At 50.0% G+C, this 18,825-nt stretch overlaps 1 protein-coding gene across 2 annotated transcripts in view; it reads right to left on the reverse strand.

Annotated features, from left to right (window-relative positions):
- IGF1R (insulin like growth factor 1 receptor) overlaps nucleotides 1-5,935 on the reverse strand; it is a 202,734-nt gene extending 196,799 nt beyond the window's left edge. Inside the window, exon 1 of one of the 2 annotated variants that reach the window (XM_069766284.1) lies at nucleotides 5,220-5,935. In XM_069766284.1, the coding sequence (XP_069622385.1) occupies nucleotides 5,220-5,325 (106 nt within the window). In that variant the 5' untranslated portion in view covers nucleotides 5,326-5,935. The remainder of the gene's footprint in view (nucleotides 1-5,219) is intronic. The other variant, XM_069766285.1, reaches the window with a different exon arrangement.
- Nucleotides 5,936-18,825: the final 12,890 nt, after the last annotated feature.

The raw sequence follows: 18,825 nt of genomic DNA on the forward strand, positions 1-18,825 counted from the left end.
TTACTATGGTAATTACTGATGTAGAAGGGCGAGACCATATTACTAGCGTTGTTTTACCTTAACACAAAATACATAAAATATAAAACCATCATCATCTGTAACAGTGATATAAGTCAACTAGGGATACAAGACATTCTTAACTTTAATGTGAAGATGCAATAATTTTACCTACACAAATTAGAACCTATTACATAAGATGTAAAAGCCAAGACAAAACTGACCTTACATCTGATGACAGAAAATCAAAGCTTACATTCCAGGTACGCCTGGGACACCAGCTCAGATACAACATAATAAAATAGGCAAGAGAGGGCACAATTAATGATTACCAGGCAACTATTTTACAATGGTTTCCCTCTTTAATAATGAATGAGGGATCCATGCAACAACCTGCACAAAACAGGGGATGACCACAACGTTTCGGCATAAGATTTTAAAGGAAAAGCCGTTTCCCACCAAACATATCTCCAGAAACACCTATATACAGTCTGAAAGTATTTATCATGTTTACAAGCCAACACGTGGCTAACGTAACAAAAAGAGAAAGTCTAAGGAAACGTTTCCTATATACCGTGGTGGAAGCTGGAGGAGACCGAAGTTCTAGTTGATCAGTGACCGGCCCTCGTTCTCACAGGCGTTTTACCGCTACAGCTTACATAGCAGATCGTATGTTAGATTATTACTAGAAGCCAACATCAGCACAATAGAAAGTCTTTAAAAAAAATGACAGTGACCAAGCACTGCAAAATATTAGGTTCAAGTTAAATTTTAAAAAAAAAGTAAGATTTGCTTTAAAAAAAAATAAAAAAAGTTTAAATTATTCTAATTTCACCTATTTCCAAAGCAATAAAGTAAACATTTATGTTAAACACGTATTGATCTTTTTACATCAGTTTCCATTATGCTTTTTATTTACTCTGATAGCTGGATAAAGTGTATAATTTTATTGTGCTATTAAGACACGGGGAATACACAGAATGTTTATTGTAATTTTGACTTTTCCGGAGTCTCCCTACCTGTTGAGTCTATGACTTGTATGAAAAGACTATAAAATAAAGTGATGGTTCCTAATAAATGCCATCCCCAGTGCTACAGTGGTAAGCTCTGCCCGTTCCCGCTCATCGACCTCCTATACAGAACTAGTCAAAGCTTGTAAACAAGGAGGTAGTACGTGCGTAGTAGGGTAAGCCAGGACCACCAGTCGCACGCCACTCCCCCTATGATGAAAGCATCAGGTCTCAAACACAAAGGATCTTTATAAATCAAACCAAGGAGGCACCAGAGTAAAACCTTCCTGCACATACAGGAGACATTACTGGACAGAACAGAATAGCCCAAAATCACTCACAAAAGAGAAAAATTTCAACATTTGGAATTTATTTTTGGCTCGTCCTAAGATTTCCTTAAATTTTGGGGACAAACGAGGTCTTATGTGACCCCACAAACAAAGCCTGGTCTGTAGATCTACGCAGAGATGCCTCGCTCCTTACACCACTAAAAATAAAAACAATTAACCCCACAGCTGCCACACACACAACCGTACGGAAACACTCGGGCAGCATTTCTAGGCATCTATGAAGAGTAAACATGGGAAAGCGACCATATCAGTATAATCCCCAGACACAAGGCTGAAAGCAGAACGCTGGCGCTCTGTCACAGTTAATCCAGGACTACTGTATATAGTAGGGGCCTGTCTCACCCTCCCTGACAAATAATAGCGCAGCCATTGTATACAGTGGAGACTTCTGTTCCATGTTGACAGAGCACTTGATGAGTGGAGTAATACAGTGACTATGAATGGCGGCACAGCAGGGACACTGTACAGTCCATCACATCCATCTAGAAGTAGGAGGACAATCTAAACCTCATTAGGGCCCATAAGGGGGATGATGCGTCCTCGGCCCAGAAGCTGACACTCCACGTGTTAGAGGACCACACAATTCGAGGTGCTATAGACTATACATCAATATGGCCTGCAACCCCTGAGGAAGCCGTGTGGCGAGGAAACGCCAGCAGAACGCACAGACCCCCTGCACCCGAGGGTCTCTTACTGCACTTCTACACTGCACTCTGCGATGTTGGACCTTCTATTTTCTTATTATTTGTACGCCATGTAAAAAGACACTTTACGCAACTTTGTTGCACCAGGCAAGGATCTTTGCTGATCGAAGGTAGGGGGTAGTCCTGACCAATGTTTTACATGGATTACCCTGGTGTTTTCTTAAAGGGGTTGTCCACTACTAGAACAACTACTTCTCATACCCCACACTTGGCCCCGATAAAACGGAAAAAGCTTCTACAGCACGGTGGCGCAGTGGTTAGAACTGCAGCCTTGCAGCGCTGGAGTCCTGGGTTCAAACCCCACCAAAGACATCTGCAAGGAGTTTGTATGTTCTCCCCGTGTTTGTGTGGGTTTCCTCCGGGTTCTCCGGTTTCCTCCCACATTCCAAAGACATACTGATAGGGAATTTAGATTGTGAGCCCCATCGGGGACAGTGATGATAATGTGTGCAACCTGTAAATCGTTGCGGAATGTTAGCGCTATATAAAAATAAAGATCATCATTATACTCCCCTCCCATGCTGGCGCTGTGCCTGCAGTGTCGGCACTAGCAGTGCGGCGTTTTTAACCATTCGTGTTCACACACAAGCCTTAATAGAATTGTGTTTAGCATAGTCACCATTACTCGCAGAGACCTCTACTATGGGCACTGGTAGCACTCACAGCAGACATGTTGTCGCTCTGCTGTGTACAATCTATAAGGACGCACGGACGATCATGGGGACAATACAGTTTCATCCTGGAAGCAATTTAGTGAAGATGCCACAAATTTTCACAGCAAAATCCCAACTGTAAATGCATCCCCCTGAAATCATTTTGGGGTGTGCACCCCTGCATTTACAGTATTCAGTTATGGACAGGTCTTTTATTACAGACCCCAATGTAATCTGACCGATCCCACCAACTTATGAAAGGCATGACGAGTTCTGTCAATGTTTCAGTACTAATGGAGGCAAAAGCCAAGGAACCCTGTGGCAGGGTGAGCAGAGGCCTCGCGTGCTCCATAGGCGGGTGGTCAACCAGACTGGAGCCAATGTACGGCATCAGACAACACCTATATAATGCATCAGAGCCAGGAGAGGGGTCCGGACATCGGGGTCTATTCTTGGTTTTAAGCAAATGACATAACGAGGGTACATGATGGGTGTGTAAACATAGGCAGGGATCCGTATACCACAAGGTAAACAGCCAATAGAGGAGTCCTGCCCACAATCTATAGAGGGACACGGCCACACTGTGTCCGTCCACAGAGACCAGGACAGTCGGACATCTTCCTAAACAAGCTGCATGCCCACCTAGCGAGGAGTGCCCCAATGATCGCTATTGCTGGTCGGACCAAAGGGTAAATCTCCGAGGCGCGGCCAACACAATATGGACTGACCACAGGCGTTACCATCACATCCATTAACCCCATCATGCCCTCAATGGTGCCTCATAGATATATACTAGGAATAAATATATAAATGGAGGGCACCACAAAAATACAACAAAGATTGGAAGGTTCACTGTAGGCTTGTGATTAAACATGAAGAAAGAACAAGAACAATTTCTTTCTTCTCATAGATATATACAGTACATACAGAAGCTGCGACATCACCCACACGTGACGGTCTCCACACTAGGGACCCCCGGCGGGACAGACATTGCTTCCACTTTACCGGTCACTTATCCAATACCACAAACAGGTAAACAGCTGATAACCGGGAACAACAGACTGAACCTTGATGCAGACTGAAGATGAGGCGGCCGGATCCGTGTGCGACTACAGCACCCGGGACATTATGTAGCACTAAACATCTGCCTCAGATTAATAACAGGCCAAGGAGTAAATAACAGGCCCCGGAACCAGCCCCCACCCCTGTACCAGGCTGTGAGGGTCTCACATCGCCAAGCCCCCCAGCGTCCAATTCTGCACAAGACACTGCCCCCCAACCATCCATGTGCCACAACAACAATGGCCGGGTGCTGAGGAAAACATCTGTGGAACCAAAATAACCCCATGGCCAGAAATGTAGCGGAGGGGGCATTTGGTACCCGCTGAGCCCCCCATGCCCAGAGATGTAGCGGAGGGGGCATTTGGTACCCGCTGAGCCCCCCATGCCCAGAGATGTAGCGGAGGGGGCATTTGGTACCCGCTGAGCCCCCCATGCCCAGAGATGTAGCGGAGGGGGCATTTGGTACCCGCTGAGCCCCCCATGCCCAGAGATGTAGCGGAGGGGGCATTTGGTACCCGCTGAGCCCCCCATGCCCAGAGATGTAGCGGAGGGGGCATTTGGTACCCGCTGAGCCCCCCATGCCCAGAGATGTAGCGGAGGGGGCATTTGGTACCCGCTGAGCCCCCCATGCCCAGAGATGTAGCGGAGGGGGCATTTGGTACCCGCTGAGCCCCCCATGCCCAGAGATGTAGCGGAGGGGGCATTTGGTACCCGCTGAGCCCCCCATGCCCAGAGATGTAGCGGAGGGGGCATTTGGTACCCGCTGAGCCCCCCCATGCCCAGAGATGTAGCGGAGGGGGCATTTGGTACCCGCTGAGCCCCCCATGCCCAGAGATGTAGCGGAGGGGGCATTTGGTACCCGCTGAGCCCCCCATGCCCAGAGATGTAGCGGAGGGGGCATTTGGTACCCGCTGAGCCCCCCATGCCCAGAGATGTAGCGGAGGGGGCATTTGGTACCCGCTGAGCCCCCCATGCCCAGAGATGTAGCGGAGGGGGCATTTGGTACCCGCTGAGCCCCCCATGCCCAGAGATGTAGCGGAGGGGGCATTTGGTACCCGCTGAGCCCCCCATGCCCAGAGATGTAGCGGAGGGGGCATTTGGTACCCGCTGAGCCCCCCATGCCCAGAGATGTAGCGGAGAGGGCATTTGGTACCCAATGAGCCGGGCACATCCTTGTAACCCATCGTGTGCTGACAGGATATGCTGAGAGGATGTGTACCCATGGTGGCTGGCACCTTCACCTGACACTACCTCTGTGCCCAGCACATGGGATGCTGCAGTCTGCGGCACTACAACGCCCAGCACGCTGAGGCGCAGCCAGTGACTGCTGGGAGTAGTAGTGGAGCCACGGGCGGCAGCCCCCGTGCTGTACACACAGGATATAAGGAGGGTCCTGCTCCCCCACCACCCCGGGAACACACAGACCCCCGGGCAGACACTCACCTTTTCCCCCCATGTGCCCCATGCTCTGGGCCGGACACAGCAGCAGTAGGAGCAGGGGGACCCCCGAGAGCCAGGCCGGAGCCCCCCAGCCCGATCCGGCCTTCATGTCCACAGAAGATTAGTATCCGCCACTCCGGTCACATCCACGGCGGCCCCCGAAGTGCCCGGGAGAAAGATGGCCGGAGCCCACACACACTGCCCCGATGTCTGGACGGTCCGCGCACTGTCACCTTGCCGCTCCCCCGGGAGACCGTGTCGCACACCGAGCAGTGGCCCGGGAGGTTATGACCCCAGATACCTCCCCGTAATAGAAGGGGCGCAGTCACGTGACGCAGACGCCCGCGGGTGTCCCGCTCCTCGGGCTGTAGTAGTAGTAGTAGTAGTGAGAGCCGGGTGTAGTGTGTCAGCGCCGCCGCCGCTGGGACGGGAGGGACGGACAGCAGACACCCGCAGTGCACGGCAGCAGCTCCGAGTCCTCAGCCTCCATGTCACCCGCCTCAGTCCCGGAGCTCAGCCCGCAGGAGGCCGCTGCGGACCAATGAATGGAGCAGTGTCCCCTCCGCCGCCGCCGGCCTCTCACGCCCGGCCGCTGAAGGTCAGAGCACACGGTGGACGATGGTGGCCGCGGTCAGTGAGTGTGTGAGCGGGCTCCGTGTGCGGCGGGCTCCGGCGCTCTCATTGTGTGATCCCTCTGCTCTATGTGACGTGAATGCTGTAAACAAGAGGCTGAGACGCCGCACACATCACATCCACCGCGGGCGGCGGCAAAGCCCGGACTGGAGCGGGGCCGGGACTGGCACTGTGTGCTGTCTGACACTGTGTGTGCGCTGGAACCGTGTGTATCCTGCCAGCACTGACACTGTGTGTGCACTGAAACCGTGTGTATCCTGCCAGCACTGACACTGTGTGTATCCTGCCAGCACTGACACTGTGTGTACTACCAGCACTGACACTGTGTGCACTGTCTGACACTGTGTGTGCGCTGAAACCGTGTGTATCCTGCCAGCACTGACACTGTGTGTGCACTGAAACCGTGTGTATCCTGCCAGCACTGACACTGTGTGTATCCTGCCAGCACTGACACTGTGTGTACTACCAGCACTGACACTGTGTGCACTGTCTGACACTGTGTGTGCGCTGAAACCGTGTGTATCCTGCCAGCACTGACACTGTGTGTATCCTGCCAGCACTGACACTGTGTGTACTACCAGCACTGACACTGTGTGCACTGTCTGACACTGTGTGTGCGCTGGAACCGTGTGTATCTGCCAGCACTGACACTGTGTGTGCACTGAAACCGTGTGTATCCTGCCAGCACTGACACTGTGTGTACTACCAGCACTGACACTGTGTGCACTGTCTGATACTGTGTGTGCGCTGGAACCGCGTGTATCCTGCCAGCACTGACACTGTGTGTACTACCAGCACTGACACTGTGTGCTCTGTCTAACACTGTGTGTGCGCTGGAACCGTGTGTATCCTGCCAGCACTGACACTGTGTGTGCACTGAAACCGTGTGTATCCTGGCAGCACTGACACTGTGTGTACTACCAGCACTGACACTGTGTGCTCTGTCTAACACTGTGTGTGCGCTGGAACCGTGTGTATCCTGCCAGCACTGACACTGTGTGTGCACTGAAACCGTGTGTATCCTGCCAGCACTGACACTGTGTGTACTACCAGCACTGACACTGTGTGTACTACCAGCACTGACACTGTGTGCTCTGTCTGACACTGTGTGCGCACTGAAACCGTGTGTATCCTGCCAGCACTGACACTGTGTGTACTACCAGCACTGACACTGTGTGCTCTGTCTGACACTGTGTGTGCGCTGGAACCGTGTGTATCCTGCCAGCACTGACACTGTGTGTATCCTGCCAGCACTGACACTGTGTGTACTACCAGCACTGACACTGTGTGCACTGTCTGACACTGTGTGTGCGCTGGAACCGTGTGTATCCTGCCAGCACTGACACTGTGTGTATCCTGCCAGCACTGACACTGTGTGTACTACCAGCACTGACACTGTGTGCACTGTCTGACACTGTGTGTGCGCTGGAACCGTGTGTATCTGCCAGCACTGACACTGTGTGTACTACCAGCACTGACACTGTGTGCTGTCTGATACTGTGTGTGCGCTGGAACCGCGTGTATCCTGCCAGCACTGACACTGTGTGTGCTCTGAAACCGTGTGTATCCTGCCAGCACTGACACTGTGTGTACTACCAGCTCTGACACTGTGTGTACTACCAGCACTGACACTGTGTGCTCTGTCTGACACTGTGTGCGCACTGAAACCGTGTGTATCCTGCCAGCACTGACACTGTGTGTACTACCAGCACTGACACTGTGTGCTCTGTCTGACACTGTGTGTGCGCTGGAACCGTGTGTATCCTGCCAGCACTGACACTGTGTGTGCGCTGGAACCGTGTGTATCCTGCCAGCACTGACACTGTGTGTACTACCAGCACTGACACTGTGTGCTGTCTGATACTGTGTGTGCGCTGGAACCGTGTGTATCCTGCCAGCACTGACACTGTGTGTGCGCTGGAACCGTGTGTATCCTGCCAGCACTGACACTGTGTGTACTACCAGCACTGACACTGTGCTCTGTCTGATACCGTGTGTGCACTGTAACCGTGTGTATCCTGCCAGCACTGACACTGTGTGTACTACCAGCACTGACACTGTGTGCTGTCTGATACCGTGTGTGCACTGAAACCGTGTGTATCCTGCCAGCACTGACACTGTGTGTACTACCAGCACTGACACTGTATGTACTACCAGCACAGACACTGTGTGCTCTGTCTGATACTGTGTGTGCACTGGAACCGTGTGTATCCTGCCAGCACTGACACTGTGTGTGCACTGAAACCGTGTGTATCCTGCCAGCACTGACACTGTGTGTACTACTAGCACTGATACCGTGTGTACTACTAGCACTGACACTGTGTGTACTACCAGCACTGACACTGTGTGTTCTATCAGCACTGACACTGTGTGTACTGTCTGATACTGTGTGCACTAATACCTTGTGTATCCTGCCAGCACTTACACGGTGTGTATCCTGATACTGGGTGTACTACTAGCACTGGTACTGTGTGTATCCTGCCATCACTGATACTGTGTGTACTACCGGCACTGACACTGTGTGCGCTGTCTGATACTGTGTGTGCACTGACACTGTGTGTACTACCAGCACTGACACTGTGTGTACTACCAGCACTGATACCATGTGAACTACTAGCACTGACACTGTGTGTACTACCAGCACTGACACTGTGTGCGCTGTCTGATACTGTGTGTGCACTGAAACCGTGTGTATCCTGCCAGCACTGACACTGTGTGTACTACCAGCACTGACACTGTGTGTACTGTCTGATACTGTGTGTGCACTGATACGTGTGTATCCTGCCAGCACTGCCACTGTGTGTACTACCAGCACTGACACTGTGTGTACTGTCTGATACTGTGTGTGCACTGATACCGTGTGTATCCTGCCAGCACTGACACTGTGTGTACTACCAGCACTGACACTGTGTGTACTACTAGCACTGACACTGTGTGTACTACCAGCACTGACACTGTGTACTGTCTGATACTGTGTGTACTGATACCGTGTGTATCCTGCCAGCACTGCCACTGTGTGTACTACCAGCACTGACACTGTGTGTACTGATACCGTGTGTGCGCTGAAACCGTGTGTATCCTGCCAGCACTGACACTGTGTGTACTACCAGCACTGACACTGTGTGTACTGCTAGCACTGACACTGTGTGTACTACTAGCACTGACACTGTGTGTACTACCATCACTGACACTGTGTACTGTCTGATACTGTGTGTACTGATACCGTGTGTATCCTGCCAACACTGACACTGTGTGTACTATCAGCACTGACACTGTGTGTACTGTCTGATACTGTGTGTGCTGTTGTGAATTCTGTTGTCGAGCTCCCTCCTGTGGTCGTGAGTGGTACTTCGGCGAGTTCTGTCCATGGACTCCCTCTGGTGGCTGTGAGTGAAGCTGCTGCTTCTGAGGTTCCTTACACAGGTGACGTGGTTTATCCTTTGGTTGGCTGCTCTATTTAACTCCACTCAGATCGTTACTCCATGCCAGCTGTCAATGTTCCTGCATTGGTTCAGTTCGCTCTTGGATCTTTCTGGTGACCTGTCTTCTCAAGCAGAAGCTAAGTTCCTGATAGTTATTATTTGTTCATTGTTTCCTTGTCCAGCTGGTTATCATGATTTTGTCTTGCTAGCTGGAAGCTCTGGGATGCAGAGTGGCATCTCCGCACCGTTAGTCGGTGCAGAGGTCTTTTTGCACACTCTGCGTGGTCTTTTATAGTTTTTTGTGCTGACCGCAAAGATACCTTTCCTATCCTCTGTCTGTTTAATAAGTCTGGCCTCCCTTTGCTGAAACCTGTTTCATTTCTGCGTTTGTGACTTTCATCTTTACTCACAGTCAATATATGTGGGGGGCTGCCTTTTCCTTTGGGGAATTTCTCTGAGGCAAGGTAGGCTTTATTTTCTATCTCTAGGGCTAGCTAGCTCTTAGGCTGTGAAGAGGCGTCTAGGGAGTGTTAGGAACGCTCCACGGCTATTTCTAGTTGTTGTGATAGGATTAGGGCCTGCGGTCAGCAGAGCTCCCACATCCCAGAGCTTTTCCTGTGTGAGTTTAACTATCAGGTCGTGCCGGGTGCTCCTAACCACCAGGTCATAACAGTACAGCTGGCCCAAAGTATTAATGCATCTCAATAAAGGGATAAGAGAAGTTCTGAGCCCATTTTTTTTTTCTTTGCACTGTGTTTTGTCTTTCTTTTCCCCTAAACCTTTGGGTGGTTCAGGACACAGGTGTAGTTATGGACATTCAAGGTCTGTCCTCTTGTGTGGATCATCTCACTGCAAGGGTACAAAACATTCAAGATTTTGTGGTTCAGAATCCTATGTTAGAGCCTAGAATTCCTATTCCTGATTTATTTTCTGGGGATAGATCTAAGTTTCTGAATTTCAAAAATAATTGTAAACTGTTTCTAGCTTTGAAACCCCGCTCCTCTGGTGACCCCGTTCAACAAGTAAAAATCATTATTTCTTTGTTGCGTGGTGACCCTCAAGACTGGGCATTTTCCCTTGCGCCAGGAGATCCTGCATTGCGTGATGTTGATGCGTTTTTTCTGGCGCTTGGATTGCTTTATGATGAACCAAATTCAGTGGATCAGGCAGAGAAAATCTTGCTGGCTTTGTGTCAGGGTCAGGATGAAGCGGAGGTGTACTGTCAGAAGTTTAGAAAGTGGTCTGTGCTTACTCAATGGAATGAGTGTGCCCTGGCGGCAATTTTCAGAAAGGGTCTTTCTGAAGCCCTTAAGGATGTCATGGTGGGATTTCCCACGCCTGCTGGTCTGAATGAGTCTATGTCCTTGGCCATTCAGATCGATCGGCGCTTGCGTGAGCGCAAAGCTGTGCACCATCTGGCGGTATTCTCTGAGCATAGGCCTGAGCCTATGCAGTGTGATAGGACTTTGACCAGAGCTGAACGGCAAGAACACAGACGTCGGAATGGGCTGTGTTTTTACTGTGGTGAATCCACTCATGCTATCTCCGATTGTCCTAAGCGCACTAAGCGGTTCGCTAGGTCTGCCATCATTGGTAGGGTACAGTCTAAATTTCTTTTGTCCGTTACTTTGATTTGCTCTCTGTCGTCCTATTCTGTTATGGCATTTGTGGATTCAGGCGCTGCCCTGAATTTGATGGACTTGGAGTTTGCCAGGCGCTGTGGTTTTTTCTTGGAGCTCTTGCAGTATCCTATTCCATTGAGAGGAATTGATGCTACGCCTTTGGCCAAGAATAAGCCTCAGTACTGGACTCAATTGACCATGTGCATGGCTCCTGCACATCAGGAGGATATTCGCTTTTTGGTGTTGCATAATCTGCATGATGTGGTCGTTTTGGGGTTGCCATGGCTACAGGTCCATAATCCAGTGTTGGATTGGAAATCTATGTCTGTGTCCGGCTGGGGTTGTCAGGGGGTACATGGTGATGTTCCATTGTTGTCAATTTCGCCTTCCACTCCTTCTGAAGTCCCTGAGTTTTTATCAGATTACCGGGATGTATTTGAAGAGCCCAAATCCGGTGCCCTACCTCCTCATAGGGATTGTGATTGTACTATTAATTTGATTCCTGGTAGTAAGTTTCCTAAGGGCCGTCTGTTTAATTTATCTGTGCCAGAGCACGCCGCTATGCGGAGTTATATAAAAGAATCCTTGGAGAAGGGTCATATTCGCCCGTCGTCGTCACCATTGGGAGCAGGGTTCTTTTTTGTGGCCAAGAAGGATGGCTCTTTGAGACCTTGTATTGATTACCGCCTTCTTAATAAGATCACAGTCAAATTTCAGTATCCTTTGCCGCTGCTGTCTGATTTGTTTGCTCGGATTAAGGGGGCTAGTTGGTTCACCAAGATAGATCTTCGAGGGGCGTATAATCTTGTGCGAATTAAACAGGGCGATGAATGGAAAACAGCATTTAATACGCCCGAGGGCCATTTTGAGTACCTGGTTATGCCATTCGGGCTTTCTAATGCTCCATCTGTGTTTCAGTCCTTTATGCATGACATCTTCCGAGAGTACCTGGATAGATTCATGATTGTATATTTGGATGACATTTTGGTCTTTTCGGATGATTGGGAGTCTCATGTGAAGCAGGTCAGAATGGTGTTCCAGGTCCTTCGTGCGAATTCCTTGTTTGTGAAGGGGTCAAAGTGTCTCTTTGGAGTTCAGAAGGTTTCATTTTTGGGTTTCATTTTTTCCCCTTCTACTATCGAGATGGACCCTGTTAAAGTTCAGGCCATTTATGATTGGACTCAACCGACATCTGTGAAGAGCCTGCAGAAGTTCCTGGGCTTTGCTAATTTTTACCGTCGCTTCATCGCTAATTTTTCTAGTATTGCTAAACCGTTGACTGATTTGACCAAGAAAGGTGCTGATGTGGTCAATTGGTCCTCTGCGGCTGTAGAGTCTTTTCAGGAGTTGAAGCGTCGTTTTTCTTCTGCCCCTGTGTTGTGCCAGCCAGATGTTTCGCTCCCGTTTCAGGTCGAGGTTGATGCTTCTGAGATTGGAGCAGGGGCTATTTTGTCGCAAAGAAGTTCTGATGGCTCGGTGATGAAACCATGTGCCTTCTTTTCTAGAAAATTCTCGCCTGCTGAGCGCAATTATGATGTTGGCAATCGAGAGTTGTTGGCCATGAAGTGGGCATTCGAGGAGTGGCGACATTGGCTTGAAGGAGCTAAACATCGCCTGGTGGTCTTGACGGATCACAAGAATTTGACTTATCTCGAGTCTGCCAAACGGTTGAATCCTAGACAGGCTCGATGGTCGCTCTTTTTCTCCCGTTTTGATTTTGTGGTTTCATACCTTCCGGGATCTAGGAATGTGAAGGCTGATGCCCTGTCAAGGAGTTTTGTGCCTGACTCTCCGGGTGTTCCGGAGCCGGCGGGTATTCTTAAAGAGGGGGTAATTTTGTCTGCCATGTCGCCTGATTTGCGGCGCGTGCTGCAGAAGTTTCAGGCTGATAGACCTGACCGTTGTCCTACGGAGAAACTGTTTGTCCCTGATAGATGGACTAGTAGAGTTATCTCTGAGGTTCATTGTTCGGTGTTGGCTGGTCATCCTGGAATCTTTGGTACCAGAGATTTGGTGGCTAGATCCTTTTGGTGGCCTTCTTTGTCACGGGATGTGCGTTCTTTTGTGCAGTCCTGTGGGACTTGTGCTCGGGCTAAGCCCTGCTGTTCTCGTGCCAGTGGGTTGCTTTTGCCCTTGCCGGTCCCGAAGAGGCCCTGGACGCATATTTCCATGGATTTTATTTCTGATCTCCCTGTTTCTCAAAGGATGTGTGTCATTTGGGTGGTTTGTGATCGCTTCTCTAAGATGGTCCATTTGGTACCCTTGTCTAAATTGCCTTCCTCCTCTGATTTGGTGCCATTGTTTTTCCAGCATGTGGTTCATTTGCATGGCATTCCAGAGAACATCATCTTGGACAGAGGTTCCCAGTTTGTTTCGAGGTTTTGGCGGTCCTTTTGTGCTAAGATGGGCGTTGATTTGTCTTTTTCTTCGGCTTTCCATCCTCAGACTAATGGCCAAACCGAACAAACTAATCAGACTTTGGAAACATATCTGAGATGCTTTGTTTTTGCTGATCAGGATGATTGGGTGTCCTTCTTGCCTTTGGCTGAGTTCGCCCTTAATAATCGGGCCAGCTCGGCTACTTTAGTTTCTCCTTTTTTCTGTAATTCTGGTTTCCATCCTCGTTTCTCTTCAGGGCAGGTTGAGACTTCGGACTGTCCTGGTGTGGATACGGTGGTGGACAGGTTGCAGCAGATTTGGACTCATGTGGTGGACAATTTGACATTGTCCCAGGAGAAGGCTCAACGTTTCGCTAACCGCCGGCGCTATGTTGGTCCCGACTTCGTGTTGGGGATTTGGTTTGGTTGTCATCTCGTCATGTTCCTTTGAAGGTTTCCTCTCCTAAGTTTAAGCCTCGTTTCATTGGGCCATATAAGATTTCTGAAGTTCTTAATCCTGTGTCATTTCGTTTGGACCTTCCTGCTTCTTTTGCCATCCATAATGTGTTCCATAGGTCGTTGTTGCGGAGATACGTGGCGCCTATGGTTCCCTCCATTGATCCTCCTGCCCCGGTGTTGGTCGAGGGGGAGTTGGAGTATGTGGTGGAGAAGATTTTGGATTCTCGTGTTTCGAGACGGAAACTCCAGTACCTGGTCAAGTGGAAGGGTTATGGTCAGGAAGATAATTCCTGGGTTTTTGCCTCTGATGTTCATGCTGCCGATCTAGTTCGTGCCTTTCATTTGGCTCATCCTGATCGGCCTGGGGGCTCTGGTGAGGGTTCGGTGACCCCTCCTCAAGGGGGGAGTACTGTTGTGAATTCTGTTGTCGAGCTCCCTCCTGTGGTCGTGAGTGGTACTTCGGCGAATTCTGTCCATGGACTCCCTCTGGTGGCTGAGTGAAGCTGCTGCTTCTGAGGTTCCTTACACAGGTGATGTGGTTTATCCTTTGGTTGGCTGCTCTATTTAACTCCACTCAGATCGTTACTCCATGCCAGCTGTCAATGTTCCTGCATTGGTTCAGTTCGCTCTTAGATCTTTCTGGTGACCTGTCTTCTCCAGCAGAAGCTAAGTTCCTGATAGTTATTATTTGTTCATTGTTTCCTTGTCCAGCTGGTTATCATGATTTTGTCTTGCTAGCTGGAAGCTCTGGGATGCAGAGTGGCATCTCCGCACCGTTAGTCGGTGCGGAGGTCTTTTTGCACACTCTGCGTGGTCTTTTGTAGTTTTTTGTGCTGACCGCAAAGATACCTTTCCTATCCTCTGTCTGTTTAGTAAGTCTGGCCTCCCTTTGCTGAAACCTGTTTCATTTCTGCGTTTGTGACTTTCATCTTTACTCACAGTCAATATATGTGGGGGGCTGCCTTTTCCTTTGGGGAATTTCTCTGAGGCAAGGTAGGCTTTATTTTCTATCTCTAGGGCTAGCTAGCTCTTAGGCTGTGAAGAGGCGTCTAGGGAGTGTTAGGAACGCTCCACGGCTATTTCTAGTTGTTGTGATAGGATTAGGGCCTGCGGTCAGCAGAGCTCCCACAACCCAGAGCTTGTCCTGTGTGAGTTTAACTATCAGGTCGTGCCGGGTGCTCCTAACCACCAGGTCATAACAGTGTGCACTGTTACCGTGTGTATCCTGCCAGCACTGACACTGTGTGTACTACCAGCACTGACACTGTGTGTTCTATCAGGACTGACACTGTGTGCACTGTCTGATACTGTGTGCACTGATACCTTGTGTATCCTGCCAGCACTTACACTGTGTGTATCCTGATACTGGGTGTACTACCAGCACTGGTACTGTGTGTATCCTGCCGTCACTGATACTGTGTGTACTACCGGCACTGACACTGTGTGTACTACCAGCGCTGATACTGTGTGTATCCGGCCAGCACTGATACTGTGTTTACTACCAGCACGGACACAGTGTGTACTACCAGCACTGATACTGTGTGTACCCTGCCAGCACTGATACTGTGTGTACCCTGCCAGCACTGATACTGTGTGTACCCTGCCAGCACTGATACTGTGTGTACCCTGCCAGCACTGATACCGTGTGTACTACCAGCACTGATACTGTGTGTATCCTGCCAGCACTGATACTGTGTGTACCCTGCCAGGACTGATACCATGTGTACCCTGCCAGCACTGATACTGTGTGTACTACCAGCACTGATACTGTGTGTACTACCAGCACTGGTACTGTGTGTATCCTGCCGACACTGATATTGTGTGTACTACCAGCACTGTTACTGTGTATATCCTGCCAGCGCTAATAGTGTGTGTACCCTGCCAGCACTGATACCGTGTGTACTACCAGCACTGATACTGTGTGTATCCTGCCAGCACTGATACTGTGTGTACCCCGCCAGCACTGATACCATGTGTACCCTGCCAGCACTGATACCGTGTGTACTACCAGCACTGATACTGTGTGTACTACCAGCACTGGTACTGTGTGTATCCTGCCGGCACTGATATTGTGTGTACTACCAGCACTGTTACTGTGTATATCCTGCAAGCGCTAATAGCGTGTGTACTACCAGCACTGATAGTGTGTGTACTACCAGCACTGATACTGTGTGTACTACCAGCACTGATACAGTGTGTACTACCAGCACTGACACTGTGTATATCCTGCCAGCACTGATACTGTGTGTACCCTGCCAGCACTGATACCGTGTGTACTACCGGCACGTATACTGTGTGTACTACCAGCACTGATACTGTGTGTACTACCAGCACTGATACTGTGTGTACTACCAGCACTAATACTGTGTGTATCCTGCCAGCACTGATACTGTATGTACCCTGCCAGCACTGATACTGTGTGTACTACCAGCACTGGTACTGTGTGTATCCTGCCGGCACTGATATTGTGTGTACTACCGGCACGGATACTGTGTGTACTACCGGCACTGATACTGTGTGTACTACCAGCACTGATACTGTGTGTATCCTGCCAGCACTGATACTGTGTGTACTGTTATGACCTGGTGGTTAGGAGCACCCGAAATGACCTGATGGTTAAACCGATACAGGACAAGCTCTGGGAAGTGGGAACTCTGCTGACCGCAATCCCTAATCTTATCACACACACTAGAAATAGACGTGGAGCGTACCTGACATGGCCTAGACGCCTTGTCACAGCCTAAGAACTAGCTAGCCCTAGAGATAGAAAATAAAGCCTACCTTGCCTCAGAGAAATTTCCCCAAAGGAAAAGGCAGCCCCCCACAAATATTAACTGTGAGTAAAGATGAAAGTCACAAACACAGAAATGAAACAGGTTTTAGCAAAGGGAGGCCAGACTAACTAAATAGACAGAGGATAGGAAAGGTATCTTTGCGGTCAGCACAAAAAACTACAAAAGAGCACGCAGAGTGTGCAAAAAGACCCCCGCACCGACTCACGGTGCGGAGGTGCCACTCTGCATCCCAGAGCTTCCAGCTAGCAAGGCAAAATCATGAAAGCTAGCTGGACAAGGAAACAACGAACAGAAAATAACAATCGGGGACTTAGCTTCTTGCAGGAAGAGACAGGTCACCAGAAAGATCCAAGAGCGAACTGAACCAGTACAGGAACATTGACAGCTGGCATGGAGCAACGATCTGAGTGGAGCTAAATAGAGAAGCCAGCCCAAGAATAACCTAGGTCACCTGTGGAAGGAACCTCAGAACCAGCAACTCCACTCACAGCCACCAGAGGGAGTCCATGGACAGAACTCGCCGAAGTACCATTCATGACCACAGGAGGGAGCTCGACAACAGAATTCACAACAGTACCCCCCCCCTTGAGGAGGGGTCACCGAACCCTCACCAGAACCCCCAGGCCGATCAGGACGAGCCAAATGAAAGGCACGAACCAGATCGGCAGCATGAACATCAGAGGCAACAACCCAGGAATTATCTTCCTGACCATAACCCTTCCACTTGACCAGGTACTGGAGTTTTCGTCTCGAAATACGAGAATCCAAAATCTTCTCCACCACATACTCCAACTCCCCCTCGACCAACACCGGGGCAGGAGGGTCAACGGAGGGAACCATAGGCGCCACATATCTCCGCAACAACGACCTATGGAACACATTATGGATGGCAAAAGAAGCTGGAAGGGCCAAATGAAATGACACAGGATTGAGAACTTCAGAAATCTTATAAGGGCCAATGAAACGAGGCTTAAATTTAGGAGAGGAAACCTTCATAGGAACATAACGAGACGACAACCAAACCAAATCCCCAGCACGAAGTCGGGGACCAACACAGCGACGGCGGTTAGCGAAACGTTGAGCCTTCTCCTGGGACAATGTCAAATTGTCCACTACGTGAGACCAAATTTGCTGCAACCTGTCCACCACAGAATCTACACCAGGACAGTCCGAAGGCTCAACCTGCTGTTAGGGCTAGCGGAACGCACCGAGTAAATAGAGATGTTTATTGATATTGGTGCGTTCGCAGCCCGGGGTCCACCGTGCAGGAGTACCTGCTGCTAGCAAACGGCGGAGCTATATGGCGGTATGGACTAACTCAGTTAATTCACTGAGTAGCCGTGAAAGGAAAGCACTGTGCCCTGTTAGACTCCACAGAGGCACAGGCTAACTGCCCAAACAGAGAGCAGTCAGTGGTCACACAAACACACAAAACTCCTCGCCGGAGGAGCCAGCATTCTAGGGGCTTATTTCAGCCGGGTCCCTGAATACACTCAGACTCAATCTCCTCGCCGGAGGAGCCAGCATTCTAGGGGCTTATTTCAGCCGGGTCCCTGAACACACATACATGTGACCACACTGGCGCAAAGCACATAACATAAGACAATACTAGCGCATGGCCGTGCGGTCATGCGCAGTTTATATAGTTGCAGCACAGGAAGCTGCTACTGAAGTTTTTGCCCTTTCAGGACCTTCCAGAAGGACCAATGGAAAGTGCTGCAGTACCTGAGCACGTTTTGCCCTTTCAGGACCTTCCAGAAGGACCAATGGAATGTACTGCAGCACCTGAGCATGTGACCGAACATGTGGCCCTCGACCTCCAATGGAAGACCCTGCCCTGGGCATGCTCAGCGTGAGTAAACAAGGACTTAGTCCCAGAGAGGCTCGCTCGCCGCAGATCAGTGCAGGGTACCATAGGAAAGCCAGAAAAGGAAGTAGTGACCCTATGCACCGAATCAGCCCCAGCGAGACGCTGGGAGCGACGTCTCCGCTGAGCAAAGCCCACTGTGGCCGATACCGAATGGGAGACCGCAGCAGACACGGATCGAGATTCCCCCTGTGCAGCAGAGGAAACTCGACTCCTAACACCTGCCCTGAAGAAAAACGAGGATGGAAACCAGAATTACAGAAAAAAGGCGAAACCAAAGTAGCCGAGCTGGCCCGATTATTAAGGGCGAACTCAGCCAAAGGCAAGAAGGACACCCAATCATCCTGATCAGCAGAAACAAGACATCTCAGATATGTTTCCAAAGTCTGATTGGTTCGTTCGGTTTGGCCATTTGTCTGAGGATGGAAGGCCG

This window comes from Ranitomeya imitator, chromosome 4 (genome assembly GCF_032444005.1).
Source record: "Ranitomeya imitator isolate aRanImi1 chromosome 4, aRanImi1.pri, whole genome shotgun sequence".
In the NCBI taxonomy this organism is placed as follows: domain Eukaryota; kingdom Metazoa; phylum Chordata; class Amphibia; order Anura; family Dendrobatidae; genus Ranitomeya; species Ranitomeya imitator.